The sequence below is a fragment of the Urtica dioica genome, chromosome 10 (assembly GCF_054948205.1).
Source record: "Urtica dioica subsp. dioica isolate 48M chromosome 10, U.dioica_male_clone48M_v1_H2, whole genome shotgun sequence".
Classification (NCBI taxonomy): Eukaryota; Viridiplantae; Streptophyta; class Magnoliopsida; order Rosales; family Urticaceae; genus Urtica; species Urtica dioica.
In genome coordinates, this window is record NC_142765.1 from 25,704,284 (window position 1) to 25,724,129 (window position 19,846).

The following is a 19,846-nucleotide window of genomic DNA, read 5'->3' on the forward strand; positions in this document are numbered from 1 at the left end:
GTGGTGAAGCCACGGTACGTGCCACGTTCTGTCCATGCACAAACCTCAATATCACTATTTAACCTCTCTCTCTCTGTCTCTCTCACTCTCGTAACGTCCAAGTCCTCATCCAAATCTTAAGACTCGAAAAAAAAAAGTGTCAAAATATTAATAAATTAGTAAGTGTTACACAAAAACAAAGAAAAATGCCAGGGCTTACAATTGGAGACACAATCCCAAACATTGAAGCTGATACCACTTGTGGGAAGATTAGGCTTCATGATTTCATCGGCGATGATTGGACTATCGTCTTCTCTCATCCTGGTATGTATCTATATGTATGTTTTAAGTTAAGAGAGAACATGCATCAGATTCATAGTTATATTTTTTGGCAAGAATAAAAAAAATATAATTATTAAAATATATTTAAGAGAAATAAATATCCACACATATATGAAATTGAAATTGCTGATTAAAATAAATTTATTCTCCTCTCTTACAAAATTTATGACTCGATCATCATCATGGCCGTGTTCGAAGGTTTTTTTTTTTTTTTTTTTTTTTTTTGTAGTGTATTTAATATATTTTCTCTTGACCATATGTAAGCTTGTTCAAAACGAGCGTTATATTGACATATATAGCATGCATTTATTTAAGTGCCATTAGTCAATTTTGAGGTCATACCATCCATATTAATCGAGTAATACACACATTGATGTCATACATTCATGAATATTTATATATATATGATATAGGCGATTTCACGCCGGTATGCACGACGGAGCTGGGAAAGATGGCGGCTAGTGCGGATGAGTTCGAGAAGAGAGGAGTGAAGCTTTTGGGTTTGTCCTGCGATGACGTGGACTCTCATAGAGAGTGGATGAAGGATATTAAAGCATACACGGTAATCAATCTCTCTCTGCTCTTAGTTAGTTCATGTACACTGATTAATTAGTGCTTATTTCTCTATAATTTTTGGAGGTCCCAACAATTTCATTAGTCAACTCAACTGATCAATGGCAATGTTCTTTATTTGTATATATAAATATTTTTTTTTAGGGTCCATTAAATATATAGTCTCATTTACACTTGGTTTTCCATTTGCCTACCAAATAATGTTCTATAAAAAATGTTGACTATTCACCTAAAATCTACTACAACTTATAAATAAGTAATTATTTACTTAAAATGACAAAAATATATTTAATTAGAAATTCTTCTAGTTTTAGTGGGGTAGTTTGTTAATTATTTGATTTTTTTTTAATTTACCCACATAAAAAAGTTCAAATAATTAAATTTTATGTGCATTGCAATTGATTTTTTTTTAAAAAAAACCATTAGCTCAAGGCCTAAAAAATTGAAAAAAAAATTATAATTATGTAGTTTAACGTGCATTTGAGTTTGGCTAAACACTTGAACAACATTGTACTTGGCTATAGGGTGGCCCGGAGGTGAAGTTTCCGATAATGGCGGACCCGAAAAGGGAGATAATAAAGCAGATGAACATGGTGGACCCCGACGAGAAGGACTCGTCGGGCAATGCGGTCCCGTCTCGAGCCCTCCACGTGGTGGGCCCGGACAAGAGGGTGAGGCTGAGCTTCTTGTATCCGGCATGCACGGGCCGCAACTTCGACGAGGTCCTGCGAGCCCTCGACTCCCTCCAAGCCGTCGCCCGCCTCCCCGTGGCCACCCCCGCCAATTGGAAACCCGGCGACCCTTTCGTCGTCTCTCCCAACCTCTCCGACGCCGACGCCCGAGACGCCTTCCCCGAGGGCTTCCGCACCTTTGACCTCCCTTCCAACAAGAAATACCTCCGCTTCACCAACCCTGCTTGAAGTTTATCTCTCTCCCTCTCTCTCTCTCTCTCTCTCTCTCTCTATATATATATATATATATATATATATATATATATATATAGTATAAGGAATAATTAATGGTAGCGTTATGAAATATGTGTTTTTATTTTGGATATTGTGAATTAGTCTTGATGACTCTTTGTCTACGTTGGACTTGTTTTGGATGTGTACGTGTAAAATGGTTGTCTATATATATGATCTATCGTTTGTATACGACGATTGTGTTATATATGTGTGTTAATGATAATGCGAACCTTGGCGCTATACATGTCTCCCCCCAAATAATCTAAACAAATTATTTGGATTTTTTTTTTTACTTATTTTTAATATCTGTAATATATGTTTTACTGTTACTTGTTTTAGATTGTATATAATTTATTCCCATTTTTATACTTATGTTTTCTAAGTCTTAAGTTTACTTTAATTTAATAAGCGTTACATTGAGTCAAATTAAACTACTAAAATAAAATAAAAACCGGCCTTATTTTCTCGAGCAATGTCGCTATCCGAATTAAACTACTAAAATAAAATAAAAACCTTATTTTCTCGAGCAATGTCGCGATCGGATCGGCTTATCTTTGGCACCCATGGGGGTAGAGTTGAAGCTTTCACACAAATTATTGAGCATCGTATCACATTTTACATCGACTGTAAAATACGATTGTTTCATTCACTTGGGGGGTTTTCTCAACCAACTAAACGTATGTCTTCTTCGTTCTTCAGCTCTATCATCATTCTCTTGTTCTCGACTATGAAATATGATTGCTCCATTCACTTGGGGGTTTTCTCAACCAACTAAACGTATGCCTTCTCATCTTCGTTCTTCATCTCTATCATTCTCTTGTGTAAACTCTGCACTCTGCACGTGCAGTTGTTCTTGCACGACCCCTTAGCATATGTTTGAGAAGCAAAACATGTTGCTTCAAGTTAGATTGAAGATGCCTCGCATAGAATCTAACTTCAGCTCCAGAAAACGATGTTCCCATTGTGATCTCCAAACCCTTTTGTCTGTCAGCTATAAAGGTAAACGTGCTATGGTTCTCTATCTCGAGATCTTCATATAACTTCATAAACCATTTCCATGTCGCCGTGTTTTTCTTCTTAACCTCATGGCGCGACGCGCCCAACGCCTAGCGCAGCGTGCGCGTGCGCCAATCCATGCCGCGAGCTTCATGCCAAGCACTATAAACACCTCTTCTTAGAGAGGGCAAGGTATACACTCATTCTAAAAAGATTACTCGATTTTAGAAGCTGAAATTACGCTAGTGAGGATTCTCCGCACTTTATTTCCTCTGTCAAGCGTCTAATATTCCAAAATATTCACTAATGAATATCGACCCCCACCTCACATAGCAAACAGACTAATGTTGAGCGTCGGAGCGCAGGCCAGATGCACTGCCTGATCTCCGCGACGAACGAAGAACGCCTTTGAACTAGAGGAACGACAACTCGTGACTTTCGAGTTCCCTCCAATTGGCTTGGATGCAGCTACTTGATCCGACTTTGAGTCAAACCGTTCGAAACATTAAATAGTTGTTCATTTTCGTGCGGCAACAATTTTTTTTTGTTACAATTTATCAACATTTTATATAGAAAACAAATACAAATCAAGCCCATAAAATTCCCTTAAAAGTTCAAATAGGCTATTGAAAAGGCCAAAACAATTAAAAAAAACCCAAAACAGGTCCTTAAAAAAGCTTAATATAGTTACAAAATCGAAGCTCAAACGAGACACAGGACCATGCCAATCCCGCGATCCGAAGGGCCTTGCGCCTGGGCCCGGGCTAGTCCTGATGGTCCTTAAATTTGGGCTGGACCGACATTATTGGTACGGGGTTGAGCTTAGGCCCGGGCTTCCCGAGGGCCTATTTTTTTGGGCCGGGCGTTGACAGCTTTTGATGGAGGGATCCAAAAAGGGAAATGATCTCAACTAGTAGCAATTTTAATAATTTGGATTAAAATAGTAACAACTATGTTTTTGGACACTTTTACTAGTAATTTTAAACATGAAAAATATACGGTTGTCATAAAGTGTAGACTTACAAGTCTATAATTAACAACAATCGTAGATATATAAGTCTTTCAAAGTATCCAAAAATATAGTTATTATTTAGTTACCAAAGTTGCTACTAATTTGAATTCAAATAACTAGACGACCATTGAGGTGAAACAAAATGAAATTTCCAAAAATAAAATAATATAAAACAATAGGAAGGAAAAACACATAGCTAAAAAGAAAAATAAATTACTAATTTCCCGCGCAATTATCTTCCCACCGCGGTTTGGCTTTTGTGTTCTCTGAATTAGGGTTTGTTCCTGCAAGGAAATCTCAACAGCGATGGAGGTCAAAGCTCAAATCGCTCACGCGCTCGCCGCAACTCTCAGCTCCGATTCATCTATCCGCTACGAAGCCACCGAAGCTCTCGATCGCTTTTCTCTCCATCCCGGATTTCCTCTCTCGCTCCTCTCCATAGCAGTCGGTACTTGATTTTCCATGTCTCAATTTCAAAATTAAGGTCAAGCTTTATGCTCAACAGTCGCCAAGTTGGTGTGAGATTTTCAGTCAGGAGCATGGTGATTTTATAGTTCGAATTATACATTGACGGATATGGCTAAGCATAATTTTATCTACTGGTTTGAGTTTTGTCAATTAGGAATTTGACTTTGATATTGATACTTATTCTGTTGATTTGATCTTGTTGATCTGAAATGTAATGTTCGTAGTTGAGGCCTTTGGAACTTTACTGCCATCTGTTTGTGATTGTTAATTTATTTTCTTGAGAACCCACGCCAATCATTATATCTTTTTTGTACTTTGAAATCTATAGAAGGCGAGAATCAAGGTCAAAAAGTCACTGCAGCCACATATCTTAAGAACTTTATGAGACGGAATGTTGAGGGCATTAATGGCGGGTCTGGTTCAAAAGTGAGTAAGGAGTTCAAGGACCACCTCTTGCGTGCTTTGCTCCAAGCTGAGTCGTCAGTGCTCAAAGTTTTGATAGAAGCGGTATTAACTTTTTTCTTCCTGTGCTTTGATGGGCATTATTTATTAGTTGTGATTACCTGGATTTAGCTTTGAATCATTGATATGTTTAATTCTGTAAATTTTTCTCCAGTTCCGTATCATTCTATCAGATGAGGTTGTTAAGCAGAATTTCTGGCCAGAGCTCATCCCTGACTTGCGATCTGCTATCCAGAATAGTAATTTGCTTAGCAATGATGTACACTCGCAGTGGCACACTGTTAATGCAATTACTGTTCTTCATTCACTTCTTAGGCCTTTCCAGGTAGTCAGTTTATTTACCATGGAAAACCAAGTTTATTTTGTGGAAGATGAGATTATTCTTTCCCTGCATCTGAAATGGAGATTATTATTGTTTGCAGGTACTTAGTTTCATTATCATGGGTTTTTATTCCACGACGCGATGGCATTATCACAGTTTTTGATTTATGTTATTTTTTTCTTTTGAAGGGATCACAGTATTTTGTTTTCACGCTACTTAGCTTTTGTTTCCTTCTAGTTTCACATTATCGCATTCCAATCTATATTGTTACATTGGTTTGTGAAGTTTCTTAATTTCAGATGTATGATAAAAAGAGTTGAACATATTCGTGATTTATTAAGGCGATAACACATTATCTATTATAATGTCCATTTAATTATGGCAGTACTTTTTAGACCCTAAAGTTGCCAAGGAGCCGGTTCCTGTGCTGCTGGAGTTGATTGCCAAAGAAATCCTCGTACCCTTGTTGGATGTGTTTCATCAATTTGTCAAAAAGGTTGCTACTTTTCCTTCATAGATTACCTGGCCCTAATTTTACTGTTCATAATTAGACTATAGTGATTGAATTTTATTTGAACAGGATTCTACAGCAGTAAATGCTACTGGAGAAACGGAAACTTTAAAGATGCTTCTTCTTATATGCAAATGCATGTATTTTTCTGTGAGTGCCTGGTTCTTTCTTACACTGTATGGCAATAGTTTTCTATCCGTCCATTTGTTAACAATTGTTAAAGAGAGATTTTGGAAGTCAGGGTTTGTTCATTTATTAACATTAACTAGTAGTTGGTGGAACTTTTTCTTGAACTTTTGCTCAGCTTCCTGGATCATATATTTGACGCACTTATAGACTTATAGTTCCTCAGCGGGCAAGAATCAGGAGGAATAAACACTGGATTTTTTTTTTTTTTTTTTTTTTTACCTTTTGATTTCTAATGTGATATGCAGACTCTCAGGAAAGTTGACAAAGACATCATGACCTACAGATAAATGTGTTAACCAGATTGTATGAAACATTAGTGTTGTAGTGTCATTTTTTGGATCACATACATTATTCCCTAACCAACGTGTTTATTCTGATCGTTCATAAAAAAATTTAGCATTTTTTGTGCTTAATAATTTCAAAATTATTATTATTTATATTTTTATATTTTTTTTTATCAGTTTCGTTTTTTTTATCAGAACCATATGGTGATTAGTCAAGTCCTTTAAATCTTTTTCAGGTGAAGTCACATATGCCATCTGCTTTAATTCCGCTTCTGCCCTCGTTCTGTCACGATCTAATTTCTATTCTTGGCTCTCTAAGTTTCAATTGCATGGTTGCGTCTGCGAATGAGAACGTGATTAGGTTAAAGACGGCGAAGCGAAGCTTAAAATTTTTCTGTGCTCTTGTTACTCGACACAGAAAGTATTCGGATAAGTAATACACGAACCTTAATGAGAAGCTTTCATATTTTTAGATGGTCATTCATGTTCCACTCTCTTCTTCTTTTCTTTATTTATTTATTTATTTTTTATAATAGTTCCACTCTCTTTCATTTTCAGGTTAATGCCAGACATGATTAACTGTGCATTAAGCATTGTTGTAGAGTATAGTAAAAACATCAGTGTGAGTTCTTATTTAATTGTACTTAGTGACTGCTGTTACCAGAATATGGCATTCTTTCTATATATTTGGAGTTCTTGAATTAAGAGGCTTCAGTTAATTATATTATTATTTACATCTGTAATGTTGTTTCAATAAGTTATGGTGTCCGTCTAATGCTCATAAGTATTAATTTTACTTGCAGAAGCTCGAGTTTTTATCTGAGAGGATTGTTTCCTTAGCCTTTGATGTGATCTCTCATATTCTTGAAACAGGCCCTGTAAGTTATCTAACTAAAAAGTTTGTAATATTAGGATTACTTGCATCTGGTTTCTCCTATAAATCATGGATAACTGAGCAACTAGAATTAGATTTCGTGAGCCAGTAAAAACTTATTGTTCATTTGTGGATCACGAGTTGATTCTACGGGATGGTTTCTTACATTACCAATTTATGAACCTTGTATTTATTTTGAAACAGGGGTGGAGGTCAGTTTCACCTCATTTTTCTCATCTATTGAATTCTGCTATCTTTCCAACCCTGGTGATGAATGAAAAGGTAAATCATCTAAATGACAGCAGAGATTATATTGATTATCCTGTAGCTGATAAAGTTTCTCCCACGTTCATGTAAATTGCCTGTGAGTAGGATATCTCAGAGTGGGAAGGCGATGCAGATGAATTTATAAGGAAGAATCTTCCATCAGATCTGGTAAGCAAGTTATGCTGGTTCAGTACGATGTTCATTCATTATTTGATGGATTGTTTTGTCACCTCATTTCTTTCAGGAAGAGGTGTCTGGATGGAGAGACGATCTGTTTACAGCCAGAAAAAGTGCAATAAATTTACTCGCTGTTATTTCGATGTCAAAGGTCTCTCCTTGAATTTCATTTTCTAAAATTTATCTGGCCGAATGTCTTTGGATTGTTCTATAAGATTTACGCTTTCAGGGTCCTCCCTCGACAACTCTCAGTAACACTTCAACCTCTTCAAAGCGTAAAAAGAGTGAAAAGAATAAGGGCAATAATCATCATCGCTTTATGGGGGAACTGTTGGTTCTTCCATTTTTGACTAAGTTTCCTGTTCCATCAGAAGCTAATGGAATTGAAACTGAAATCGTGAACAAGTGAGTAAAACAGAGTGTTTTTACTAAAAAAAATTAATTTGTGTATTATTTTTAATTCAGGCATTCACTAATCTAAGATAATTTTTTTTATAAAAGGAGATTAGTACTACACCCTCCAAATAATTTTATCTCCTCTAGGGTAAGAAGCAACTAGATATCCTCTAACCGACTTTCATCTGAATAATGAAACCTCACTGGCAATTTTTCCGTTCAGAATAGGTTTATTTGTAATGCTGTATTGTCAAAGTCTCTCATATTATAAAACTGTTTATGCTATTTATGGCATTGACACCAATGTGATCCAGTTAGCAACAAGTAATGTAGATAAATGCGAGCAACAAATTTGCATAAGGGAAGCTCTAGATATTTGTCCTTAACAAGTTTTTTTTATTTGATGAATTTATTGATATTATTATTTATTTGTTTTGCAGTAAATTTTCAAGTATTAAGTAAGTTTTATATCCAACAATAGCTTTGTTTACTTCTAATAGAACATCTATTGTTAAAAATCTCTATTGAATAAACATTTTATCTCAAACAAAAGTCTTTTTCGCCTTTTAGTTTCGTCCTCCCGAAGACTGTGTGGTTAGAGTGGTGGACAAATAGATTTAATAATAAAAAGATTGTGTTTACTTTTCTGTTGAATGTAATATCCTGGTATCATTTCTTTGTACTCTTCATTTTTCTTCTCCGGCCTCGCCGTGTTGTCTTAATAAAGTCCCGGAGTTTCTGTAAAAAAAAAAAAAATCTTAGTATCATATGTATCACTCTCGACTGTACAAGTTGTAGTTTTCAGTGTGTTCTCACTTGTTATGGCTATCATGACAGATATTTTGGTGTTCTGATGGGATACGGTGGTTTGCTAGATGTAAGGATTTATCATCCTCTTTTATAGCTTGATTGTTAAATTTGCTCCCATGTTTTATTCCCCTAAAAAAAGCTTTGTATATTTATTGTTGCATATGCAGTATCTTAGGGAGCAAGAACATAGATATACTACAGCTCTGGTTCAGTCGCGGATACTGCCATTGTATCAATCGTCAGTGTGCTTTCCGTTCCTGGTTGCTCCTGCAAACTGGGTGATTGGAGAGCTAGCCTCTTGTCTTCCGGAAGTAAGATTCCTTTTTTTTTGTCTCATATTTTGTGACTTCGTTCATGCAAAAACCGATAATGGAGTTGCATAAATTTATTTGATAGTTAAATTGTTTCACTTGATTCTACAATACTAAAAACTCTTACGAGTCTGAATTTCAGGACATGAGTGCAGTTATATATACATCGTTGCTCAAGGCATTAACCATGCCTGATACCGAGGATACTTCTTGTTACCCAGTGCGGGTTTCTGCTGCTGGAGCAATCATGGAGCTTCTTGAAGTGAGTATTTTTTTTGGCCCAATACTGCTAACAAAATATATTCCCATGTCATTACTTGGTCTTATTGTATTTTATTTTTCCTGGCTACAGAACGAGTACTTTCCCCCTGATTGGTTGCCTCTTTTACAATCTATCATGGGTGGGGTTGGCAATGAGGATGAAGATAACTCCATATTGTTTCAGCTGCTTAGTTCTGTGGTGGAGGTGGGAAATGAGAGTGTTGCTGTTCATATCCCATATATTGTTTCTACATTGGTTGCTACAATCTCTAAATCCGTACCTGCTAGTCCAGAGCCATGGCCACAGGTTTGAAGCTATTCATTTAAGCAGCTAATAGTTGGTTTACTATTTTAGATAAGTTGGCACATCATTGGAAAAAGTAAATATGTTTCAATTTTTAGCCATAAAGAAAGCACTTAGCTAGTCCGATCAGATTTGCGTATATGGAAAGAGTAGAGAGTAAAGATAAAATCCTTTATTATTCAAGTTTCATCCTAGTATGTATAAGTGGCTCCAAGTATCAAGAGAGAATTCGTGGGGTTATGGTATGGCAATCCAAACTGGAATTTACATTCTTCATCGTTTTTCGTGAATAATCTTCTGAAAATCTTTGCTCAACTCTATAGCTACATTATCTTTATATTTCATCAGTGTATTGGCTTCAGTCAACGATATCTTGTGATACTGATAGTACAATTTTTTTTTTCTTCCCTTCCTTCCTTCCTTTATAGATGGTTGAAAAGGGATTTGCAGCATTAGCAGTGATGGTCCTATCCTGGGAAAGTTTTATCTCTGAAGAAAATGAGCAGAAGGAATCTAGTGAAAAGTGGGCTTCTGGCCAGGCTGCTATTGGCAAGGCCTTAACCGGTCTTCTACATCAGGCTTGGCTTAAACCCACATATCAACTGGTAACGAAGACGAAATAACGTGCACATTAATTATAAAAATGAAATCTACTCTGTGCCTTTCTTACGAACCTCTATTTTACGTTTTCTCAATGTTTGTTTTGTGGGTGGGTCAGGAAAGTGAGGCTTCTGCTCCATCTAGCCTAGATGACACATCAACACTACTGCGCTATGTCATGTTATGTGTTACAGAAAGCAATACGATTCAGGAGTTCAAAATTTCAGAGTTGCTCTCAGTTTGGGCTGGTCTGATTGCGGATTGGCATGCGTGGGAGGAGTCAGAAGACATGTCAGTATTTGACTGCATTCGGGAGGTTGTTAATCTGCAAAAAGAATATGGAATCAATGAATTTTTCGCAGGAAAAATGCCAAGTCCTCCAAATCCACCTGTTCCTACAAACTCCATCGTTGCAGGCATTGGTGCTTTTGTAACCGAAGCCATTTCACAATATCCGTCCGCAACATGGAGGGCTTGCTCTTGTGTCCATATGCTTCTGCATGTTCCCAATTACTCCTTCGAAACCGATAACATAAAGCAGTCACTGGCAATTGCTTTTGGTGGAGCTTTAATATCTCGTTTCAGAGAGATTCGAAGTGAACCATGTTCTCTTTGGAAGCCTCTGTTGCTTGCCATCGCATCATGCTATCTATGTTACCCAGAACTTATGGAGAGAATAATGGAGAAAGAGGACGGTGGAGGCTTTGCAATCTGGGTATCAGCACTTCGATCTATCTGCTTTAGTTCCTATGAGCCTGGTCTGACAATGGAGTCCGAGATCAAGCTGATTGGTAAGCAAAGCTTCCTGTATTACACATATAAGCTACGTCGTTGAACCTTCCAGCTGGTTCAAGTGTTTGTGTTAATGTGATACGGGATTGTAAAATTACCGAGCTTAGACTCATCCAGTTCGGGGTGTGGACTTTAAGCTGTATGTATATCTTGAAACTTGTGATTGAGCTAATATGCTATTTTTTTTTTTTTTTTTCCAGTGATGGCATTGGCGAAGGTACTTGAAAGGGTCTTGGAATCAGGGAATTCGTATGGTGGTTTGTTGCCCGAATGCTTTACTTCATTTCTAGAGGCTTCCGTTAGGTTAAAAGAAATGGAGGACGAAGAGGACGAAGTTGACGAAGATGAAGACGATGAAGACGCAGAAGGTGCTGAAGAAGACGAAGATGAAACCGAAGATGACGACGATGAGGTATGAATCACTACACAGTTTTCATCTTCTCTCAACCAATCTCATGCTTTCTTTGTATATCTAGGCTCATAAAGCTATTCCACAGTAGGTAATCATTTCTTACGATGGTTTAATTCGACGAAGGTAGTTCAAGATGCCAATTAAACTGACAGAACATTGTACTTTCCCTGATTCGGCTTTGCTAAATGATTTTTGTCGTAAAGGACTCGGAGGCTGAAGAGCACGAAGAAACCGAGGAAGAGTTTCTTAGTAGGTATGCGAAAGCGGCTGTTTCCTTGGAAGATGGTATAGATATTGACGAGGGTGATTTGGAAGATCAAGACCACGAAGTAGAATTGGGTAAATCCGTCTCTCTCTCTCTCAGATGATTTATGAAAAAAAAGGAAAAAACTAAGTTACGTGGAAGTATTCGAATGAATTTGATATCTAGACATGTTCTCTTCTTTTTGCATTATGAGTTGTGCAGGCTCTCTGGAGAGTATCGACACAGAACGAGTTGTGCTATCTCTAATAGAAAGATATCATCACGTCCTACGTGGACAACCCGTATCAACTGAACTCGTTTCAAGTTTTCAAGCCGCGTTTCCCAAATGCAACCAGTTCATTCAACAATCCATTTCGAGTTGAGTTTACGAGTGTTTATTAGTTTCAGTATTTATTTTTCATTGGATAACCATGTTTTTGACCAGGGTGTGTACAAGTTATTTGGATTCTAAATGCTCATTGATATCTTCGTTGCCGTTTTCTGACTGTGGTCGAGTCTGTAATCTATCTTTACAACTTAACTCTGCTTCAAATTTTCTCTACAGTCGGCGAATGAATTTGATATATTTATTTATAAATTTTGTGACACAATTTGGACCCTCTTTACTTTAGATATCGATATAAATGGTGGCAGTTCTGGGGATTTTGTATATTAAATGTCGCACATTGTAGCAGAATGAAAGTATCATCATGTGTGAGGCAAAAAAAAAAAAGGCAAAGTGAAAAAAGTTATCATCATGAGGTTCATGGTAGACCAGATTCTGATTTAAGCACATGTTCAAACATCTTGAATTGAAAAGGTTTATTGGGCCCACTTGTTCTGACTTTAAGAAACAAAGCCCAGAGCCTTAAAGTTGAGGTATGGAACCACTGATTTAGATTCTTGTGGTTCTGCAATTTGTTTCTTTTCGCTTCGTTTTGTTTTTGGCTTTTTAATTTTTGTTGTTGCTGTTGCTGTTGCTTGTTTGTTTGAAATTGAAGCTTACTTTGTTGAATTTCCAAATTTCTGTGATGGCCAATGGAAAATAGTCAGCAACGTCGGCGGGAACAAACATTTTGAGTGTACTGTTTATATATATATATATATATATATATATTTGTTTTGTTTTTGGAAATACTATTTTGAACAATAACATAATTGGGAACTCACATTTGATTTGAAAGCTTTCTGTTCAAATAACTAATCGGATCGGCCATTGGAAATAATAGTTAAACCACTAAGGTTAGCTTAAAAGTAGTAAGTTCAAACTAACTAATCCCAACTCTCAAACCTTAGTTCCAAAACTGCCACTTGTGTGAAATTTGAGCTAATTCTGATAAGCTCAAACTCCACAAGCTAGCCAAACGTAGATTCTTTTGATCACATCGACGTCTACATTGCTAATATTGAATAAGAAAGATATGATTTATCAAAAAATATAAATAAATAAGAACCATATGTAAGGATAAAAAAAAATATGGGGTCAATTAGATATATGAATTACATGAATATACATATGAATTAAACTCTATTTATTTAGTTCTTTTGTTTGGAATATTAGTATCGGTTATACGCTTTGAAGTGCTTGAAAGAAGAAAGAAAAAGAAAAAGAAATAGTTGAAAATGTACTTAAAAGTATATTTAAAGCTAACTAGCGGTAGTTTTGTTGTTTTGGGTTTTGACCTTCGCAAATTCTAGTGTTGGTCCTAGTTCCGTATACCTTCTTTTGCACTTGGCAAAATCTATATTTGATATATAAATCTTTATATATATATATATATATATATATATATATATGTATGTATGTATGTATGTATGTATGTATGTATGTATTTTTATAAGATCTGATCTAATCTCGAATTTATTTTTCTTAGTGTTTGGCTGGCTTGTTTTTGGGTCCCACTCACTTGCCTTACGATCAAAATCTCCAACTTTGTTCCCAATTCCATTGCTAAGTAAGTGTGTCTTGCCCGAATAAAAAAAATAAAAAAATTAATAAGCTAAGAAAGAAAGAAAATGCGTTTCATAATTCATGTGTCCCAACATGCAAATCTGTCCACATGTGAAAACCCACTCTTCAATCACTTCTCTTGAAATATTATACAAAAAAAAAAAAAAACCAATTATTACTTTTTTGTAATATGTTCTTCTATGAGAAGAAGTATGGTAAACAAAAGGATAATCATTCATCACTGATAAAAACTGTCAGATTTGTTTGGCCATGTGGAACAGAGCAGAATCAATCCGATTCTTAAACAACAAATTTAAAATTCAACGAAGAAACATAAGCAGAGGATTAATAGTTAATTACGGAGTAAGACATATTTAAATATTGAGAAATCAGAAACAAAATGAAAGCAAAGGGGGAAGAACTGTCACATTTCATTGCGTGGAAACTACAATATTAATTGGGTCCTTACTAAGAGACACAAACCCAATAAAATTTGTAAAAATATATATATATAATAGGATAATGGAAAACAACACCATCATCAAGGTGATTTAAAGAATCAATAACCACTATATACAAATAAGAACAAGTATAGACGGTTTTGTAATACCAAGGGTGTTTGGTTTATTATTAATTAGTTTAGGGCATGGCTTGACTGACCGTGATGGAAGATGTCATTTTCTTGTAAATATTGCAAATATTTTTGCCGTCCATTTCAATATTTTACTACTCAGATATCACTATAAACAAGGAAGATACATGTGGCCAATCAACTTGTGTTTCCCTTGAGGCACTCAATTTTTGGATAATATTAACATAAAGTTAACAATACCATGTTCCTTCGAAACGAGTGAATGTCACTGTCAAACTCATGATTATATTTAACGGAACCTTTTTCATTAATATTTATCACAAATAAGTATTTTACTACAAGTTGATCGCGATTATGTCATTAATTAATATGTGATATCTGACTTTGTTAGTTTTTAATTTTTTTTAATGATCAAAAGTTTCCCTTCTTTATCGGTCTAGTGTCTCTTTGTGTACTCCTTCGATACATGTATAGAACATAACGGTGTTGTGATTATTTAGCTAATATAATTCGAATTTTAACCTTCTTATTAATCTAAAGGATTCACTTTTTTTTAGCAGTAGATTTTTATATCCAGTTCTATGTTTATTTCTAAATAAATATTTATTTTAGAATAATAAATATCTTATTTTAGTGAAATATTACTAAAAGAAAAATATAAACGCGACATAAAAGTCGATCCTCATAGAATAAAAAATAATTATATAATTTATTCTAAAAAAATCATGCAGTTATTTAGATATAATATCTCAATGATATATATTTAACAGTCTGACTATGTGTCGTTATATGATTGACAAAAACAAAACAAGTAAACTTTAGTATATGAATTTATCTTTTATTATATTCGGGCCGATGTTTAAGGATATGGAACACAAATTTGTAGACACTGTTCTTAATTAAAAAAAATAAATATTAAATTTCTGTTAAACATTGAACACGGTGATCGAAGAAGTTCTTAGACAATCTGACGGATTCAATATCACTCCAACTGCATTCCAATTCACTTCAAGTAGTAATCCAAACATTAACGAATTTAGTATGAAACAAATAAATTACTTTTAATATCTGATGGCAATAACGCTCAAAGAAGCACACAACAAAAAAACAGATTGAAGTTAGTAATATTAAATAGCTATCACAAAAAGAGACATGTTAAAAACATAAATCTCATAAAGTAATAAATTCAACTACTCAATTTATGTAGTAAATTACGTAATAATATATTGGTGTTTATTAATTTATTTTGAGATGGAAATTTATAATTCTAACCGGAATTAATCCCACATCAAACATCGAACGAAACCATAATAATTCTCACGTCATCATAATGGACTGTTTCTTGTGAGACATTACCAATTTTTCCGAAGTCTTATAGACTAAAATAATGAGACCATATAAGATGAATAATCGCAAGGTCCACAAAAATGTTTTTAACCCTTAATTAATTAATCTATATATGGCAATAAAAGAAGATGGTGTATCAAGTTGAGATAATACTTGTTGAGATAATACTTAAGTTTAGGATTAACGGATATATATATATATATATATATATATATATATATATATATATATATATACACACACATATGGCTAACCTATAGATATGGCTGTCTTGTTCACTCTCACTGCTCCGTACCGCAACATGTGGGTGTCACATGCATGTCGTGTGGGGTTCCCATTCATTTATTCCATCATCATTCATTTAATTTAATTTCATCTCTTTTTTTCCTTCATATATAGTATATTTTGGATAAACCAGAAGCAAAGTAACTAATACATTGTGTTTGTGACCATGTATAGAAGACAAGTCTACAAGAGAAATAGATGATCTATAATATTTATATGCATTAATAAGCAAGAAAATATAGGCGCATGGGTTGAAATTCAGAATATCATGTTCTAGTACTATATTGATTTTTTAATCTTTCTTAGAGCTTAACCTGTGATAAAATAGACCACTACTAACTTTTTTTTTTTTTACTCTAATTAAGTCCTGAAATGTGGGAGTCTCCCACTTTTTGTTTTTTTGTTTTTTGGTAACGAATAATCAAACGGCTCATCTCTTAATTATGAAGCTAGAGAATTTCATTGATGCTCCAAATAATTTAGGTTTAAATTTCCACCATAGATTTACTTCTTCGACTAGGATTACAACACGTCAACAACCCTATTTTGTTGGAATGTGAATCAAATTAATTATTGCACGAACATAAGCATTATTTCTCGAATTGATATGTTGTATGGATTGTCAATTCATGATATTTAATACTTATTGGACTTATAATAGCTCGCTATCTTTCAATCACCACACAAAAACATTATATATATATATATATATATATATATATATATATATATATATATATATATATATATATATACTCGGCAAAAATAACTTCACCATTTCGACTAGAGTAGCCAAAAGTCTAAGCTAATTTAGGTTCATTGACCCGAGACAAGGGAGAATGATAAGTTATAAAGTAATGATACAATTTTTCGAGCAAAATTTCGTATATATATTTGGCAAAAATAACTTCACACCATTTTGACTAGAGTAGCCAAAAGTCTAAGCTGATTTAAGTTCATTACCCGAGATAAGGGAGAATGATAAGCTATAAGGTAATGATACAATCTTTCGAGCAAAATTTTGTGTACAAGAAAATTTAGACAAACACATAAAAAAAGACAGAAGAAACCAGTCCATGTTTTAACATCGAAAGAATGCTACCTCTAATTTCTCGTATATTCGATAGAGCCAATGCACAATACCAATAAGTATGATATTATCCCGTTCCTCAATCGTACAAGATAGTCAAAATGATCACTAATCTAATCATGAAAACGTGATCACCAACTAACACAAATAATTTTTCAAGGTCATACATGAAATTAACTACAAATGGATTCTATTGCCAAAAATCTTGGTGCTAATTTTTTTTTTTTTTTGAAGATTGGTGCGTAAGTTAGGTCATTCAGAAGTTTGTGGTGCATCGAAATTGAGTAGACAGTGACGCATAGTAAGCTATAGTAAAAGTTGAATGTGGTTACCTATTACAATTAGTGTTAAATTGATAGGCTCAAAAGATCTAAATTAACATCTATTTGTAATTCAACTTAAGTCAATTGTTCCGTGTAGGTCTCTCTTTCTCTGGTGATCACCATGGTCATATATTGTAATGAAAAAACACTGATTAATGTATACGCATATATATTACTTTTTGCATATTTTGTGTATTTACATTAAACATATCCAGTTGCATTATGTGGTTTTATATTATTATTAAAAGGTTCACGTATTTTTCAGAAAAGTAAACGAATTCACGTGGAGAGAGAGAGAGAGAGAGAGAGAGAGAGCATGTGCTTGGGTACAGTCGGCGACCTATTCCTTCAATTCAATTCAACAATCCAATATACTATAATTAATAAATATATATATATATATAATATCATAATAAAAAATAAAGAAATTCATTTTTCAAACTTATTTCTCATTATTAGTATTTGTAAAAGGAGTGATCCTTGTTCCTCTCACATCTTAGGCTCATCTCACGGATCTTGCCCCTCTCTTTCCTCTCTCTCTCTCTCTCAAAAAATAATAATAATAATGATTATTGTGATTATATAATTTAATATAATATTATTCATTCACACACATACATCACAAACGCACACTGTACAATGCGTGTGTACTATATATAAATTATAACCTCTTGGTATAAATAAGACCGAGAGAGAGAGAGAGACAAAGAGAGGTTTTGTAAAAGAGAGTCATCATTGAAGTACACACCATTTCACATTTCGTGTTCATTTCAGAACAACACTATTTTGGGGTACGTTTCACTACATAATACATATATATATATATATATATATATACATACACACACATTTTTTTTTTACATATATATATATATATCTATAGACATGGCATCTTGGAAAAAGACCATTGCGACCCCTTTCAAGAAAGCTTGCACTTTCTTCAACCAACAGCCTCCAAGAGATCCAACAAACAAGAAGTCTCAACAAGGTACTACGATTAAATTTTTATATTGTACAATTCCATTGATGGTAATGGTTGATTGAGTAATTCAATTTATTTTATTTTATTTTTTTAAATTTCTGATTTGTGTATCAATATTTAATCGGCAGAAAGTGTGAGCAGTGTTATGGATCTTCATGGAGAAGTAATGGCATGCGCTTATGAAGATGTTCAAGTGATGTGGTCTATTTTGGACAAGTCAAAGTCCACATCTTGCAAAATCACTTCTTAGCCCTAAAAATTATTAATTCCAAATCACCCCACCAAAAAAAAAAAAAAGGAAAGAGAGAAAGAAGAGGCCAGTCTTCTGGGTATTTTCATTACATACTAGTTTATTTGGATCTGGTATGAATGTGTTTGGTCAATTTGTAGATAAAGAAAAAAACAAAATCTTTACTTTTGGGGTGAGATTTGGCGGTGCTTTTTTTTTTTTTTTTTTTTTTTTTGACGGGGCTTAATTAAGTGGTTGTACTTTATGAAGCCTTCGTCTCTAAATTATTACTACTATCGTCGTCTATAGGGAATCCCTGTGATTAAATGAGTATTTAGTCACGGCGAGATTATTTTATTAATGGGAGAGTTCGAGAATTTCATGTCTTATAAAAGTACTGTTTTGGGTTTATTTTATTTCTGCTGTATGGTTGATGATTTAGTAATTAAGTTCAGCATTTATTATTGCCTCTATGATTGACACGTACTAAAAAAAATGGCGAAAGAAAACTATTTGAAGATAAAGATAAGAAATAATGAAAGGTATCCAATGCATGTTTTACAATAATTGCCTTTGGTAAGCAAAGCTCAGCTGTCCTGTTACTGTGTGGACTTACCTTCAAATATTTGAAGTACAAATCATAACCATTTTTCATGTACTTTGACTCAAATCCAAAAACATGTAAATTGGACAAAAAGAAGAAGACAAAAAAAAAAAAAAAAAAATCAGTTCCAAACTTCTAATAAGACCCAGAAGTTTTTTCTATTTATTATTATAAAAACTTTATCCTCAAAGTATGGCCGTACAGTCATAAGACTAGCAAGTTCTCTTTTGATTGGAGGTAACAAGTAGTACTGTTGTTGTTGGCTCATGAAAATTCGGGGTGAAGAAGAGCAAGGTAATATTGAGAGATACAAGTGAGAATAATTCAGATTTGTTTTTGTGCAAATAAGATAAAAAAATCTGACCATTCCTTATCCAGAGAGAGAGAGAGAGACTGAGAGAGAGAGAGAGAGAGAGAGAATGGACCCAGAAAAGGTTAGGTTTGGGCTTCAAAAGTTTCCAAGTTGAAAATATGAAAGCGAGTGACCATGAATTATGTCCACGAATGGTCCCACAAAAAAAATTGCAACTAGACTAGACAATAGAGTAATAATAGTTCTCATCTCCATATTAAAGAAAAAAAACAAATTAGTTAGTAATGTGTAATTTTTTGTCATGAAGACATTTTAAGGAATTTTTTTTTTCCTTTCTTAGGACTTGATATCAGATAGAATTTTATGCAGAGCATTTACATTTGCATAAAATTTGAAATAAAAAAAAAATCTAAAAATGTGTTTCTAAAAATACACACTTTTACTCCTTACTGGCTTCCAATTCCCAATTATATATATAAAAAATACTACTTTAAGCATGATTTAGATTTGATTACGACGGTTGTTGAATATGGCATTCGAAGAACTTAGTCCCTTTTTGGTAGACCCATTTACACTTGG

General features: G+C 34.2%; 3 protein-coding genes across 4 annotated transcripts; all 3 read left to right on the forward strand.

Annotated features, from left to right (window-relative positions):
• Positions 1-101: 101 nt before the first annotated feature.
• PER1 (1-cysteine peroxiredoxin 1) lies at positions 102-2,071 on the forward strand. The gene is made up of 3 exons (XM_089629259.1): positions 102-303; positions 735-883; positions 1,419-2,071. The coding sequence occupies exons 1-3, from the start codon at positions 186-188 to the stop codon at positions 1,812-1,814; spliced, it is 663 nt and encodes a 220-aa protein (XP_089485385.1). The 5' UTR covers positions 102-185; the 3' UTR covers positions 1,815-2,071.
• A 2,003-nt stretch (positions 2,072-4,074) lies between these two features.
• LOC149384507 (ARM repeat superfamily protein) lies at positions 4,075-12,113 on the forward strand. The gene is made up of 21 exons (XM_089629057.1): positions 4,075-4,315; positions 4,664-4,842; positions 4,952-5,122; positions 5,505-5,615; positions 5,700-5,780; positions 6,340-6,536; positions 6,662-6,725; positions 6,907-6,981; positions 7,182-7,259; positions 7,350-7,412; positions 7,489-7,572; positions 7,651-7,826; positions 8,655-8,694; positions 8,795-8,938; positions 9,081-9,200; positions 9,291-9,506; positions 9,932-10,108; positions 10,222-10,894; positions 11,096-11,307; positions 11,511-11,646; positions 11,774-12,113. Exons 1-21 carry the CDS (start codon positions 4,174-4,176, stop codon positions 11,932-11,934), a joined length of 3,300 nt encoding a protein of 1,099 aa, XP_089485183.1. The 5' UTR covers positions 4,075-4,173; the 3' UTR covers positions 11,935-12,113.
• Positions 12,114-17,759: 5,646 nt separating this feature from the next.
• LOC149384508 (uncharacterized) lies at positions 17,760-18,840 on the forward strand. Of its 2 annotated transcripts, XM_089628951.1 has the most exons (3): positions 17,760-17,930; positions 18,023-18,127; positions 18,250-18,840. In XM_089628951.1, exons 2-3 carry the CDS (start codon positions 18,025-18,027, stop codon positions 18,369-18,371), a joined length of 225 nt encoding a protein of 74 aa, XP_089485077.1. In that variant the 5' UTR covers positions 17,760-17,930; positions 18,023-18,024; the 3' UTR covers positions 18,372-18,840. The 2 variants fall into 2 exon arrangements, with proteins under 2 accessions (XP_089485077.1, XP_089485076.1); XM_089628950.1 differs by having other exon boundaries at positions 17,760-18,127.
• Positions 18,841-19,846: the final 1,006 nt, after the last annotated feature.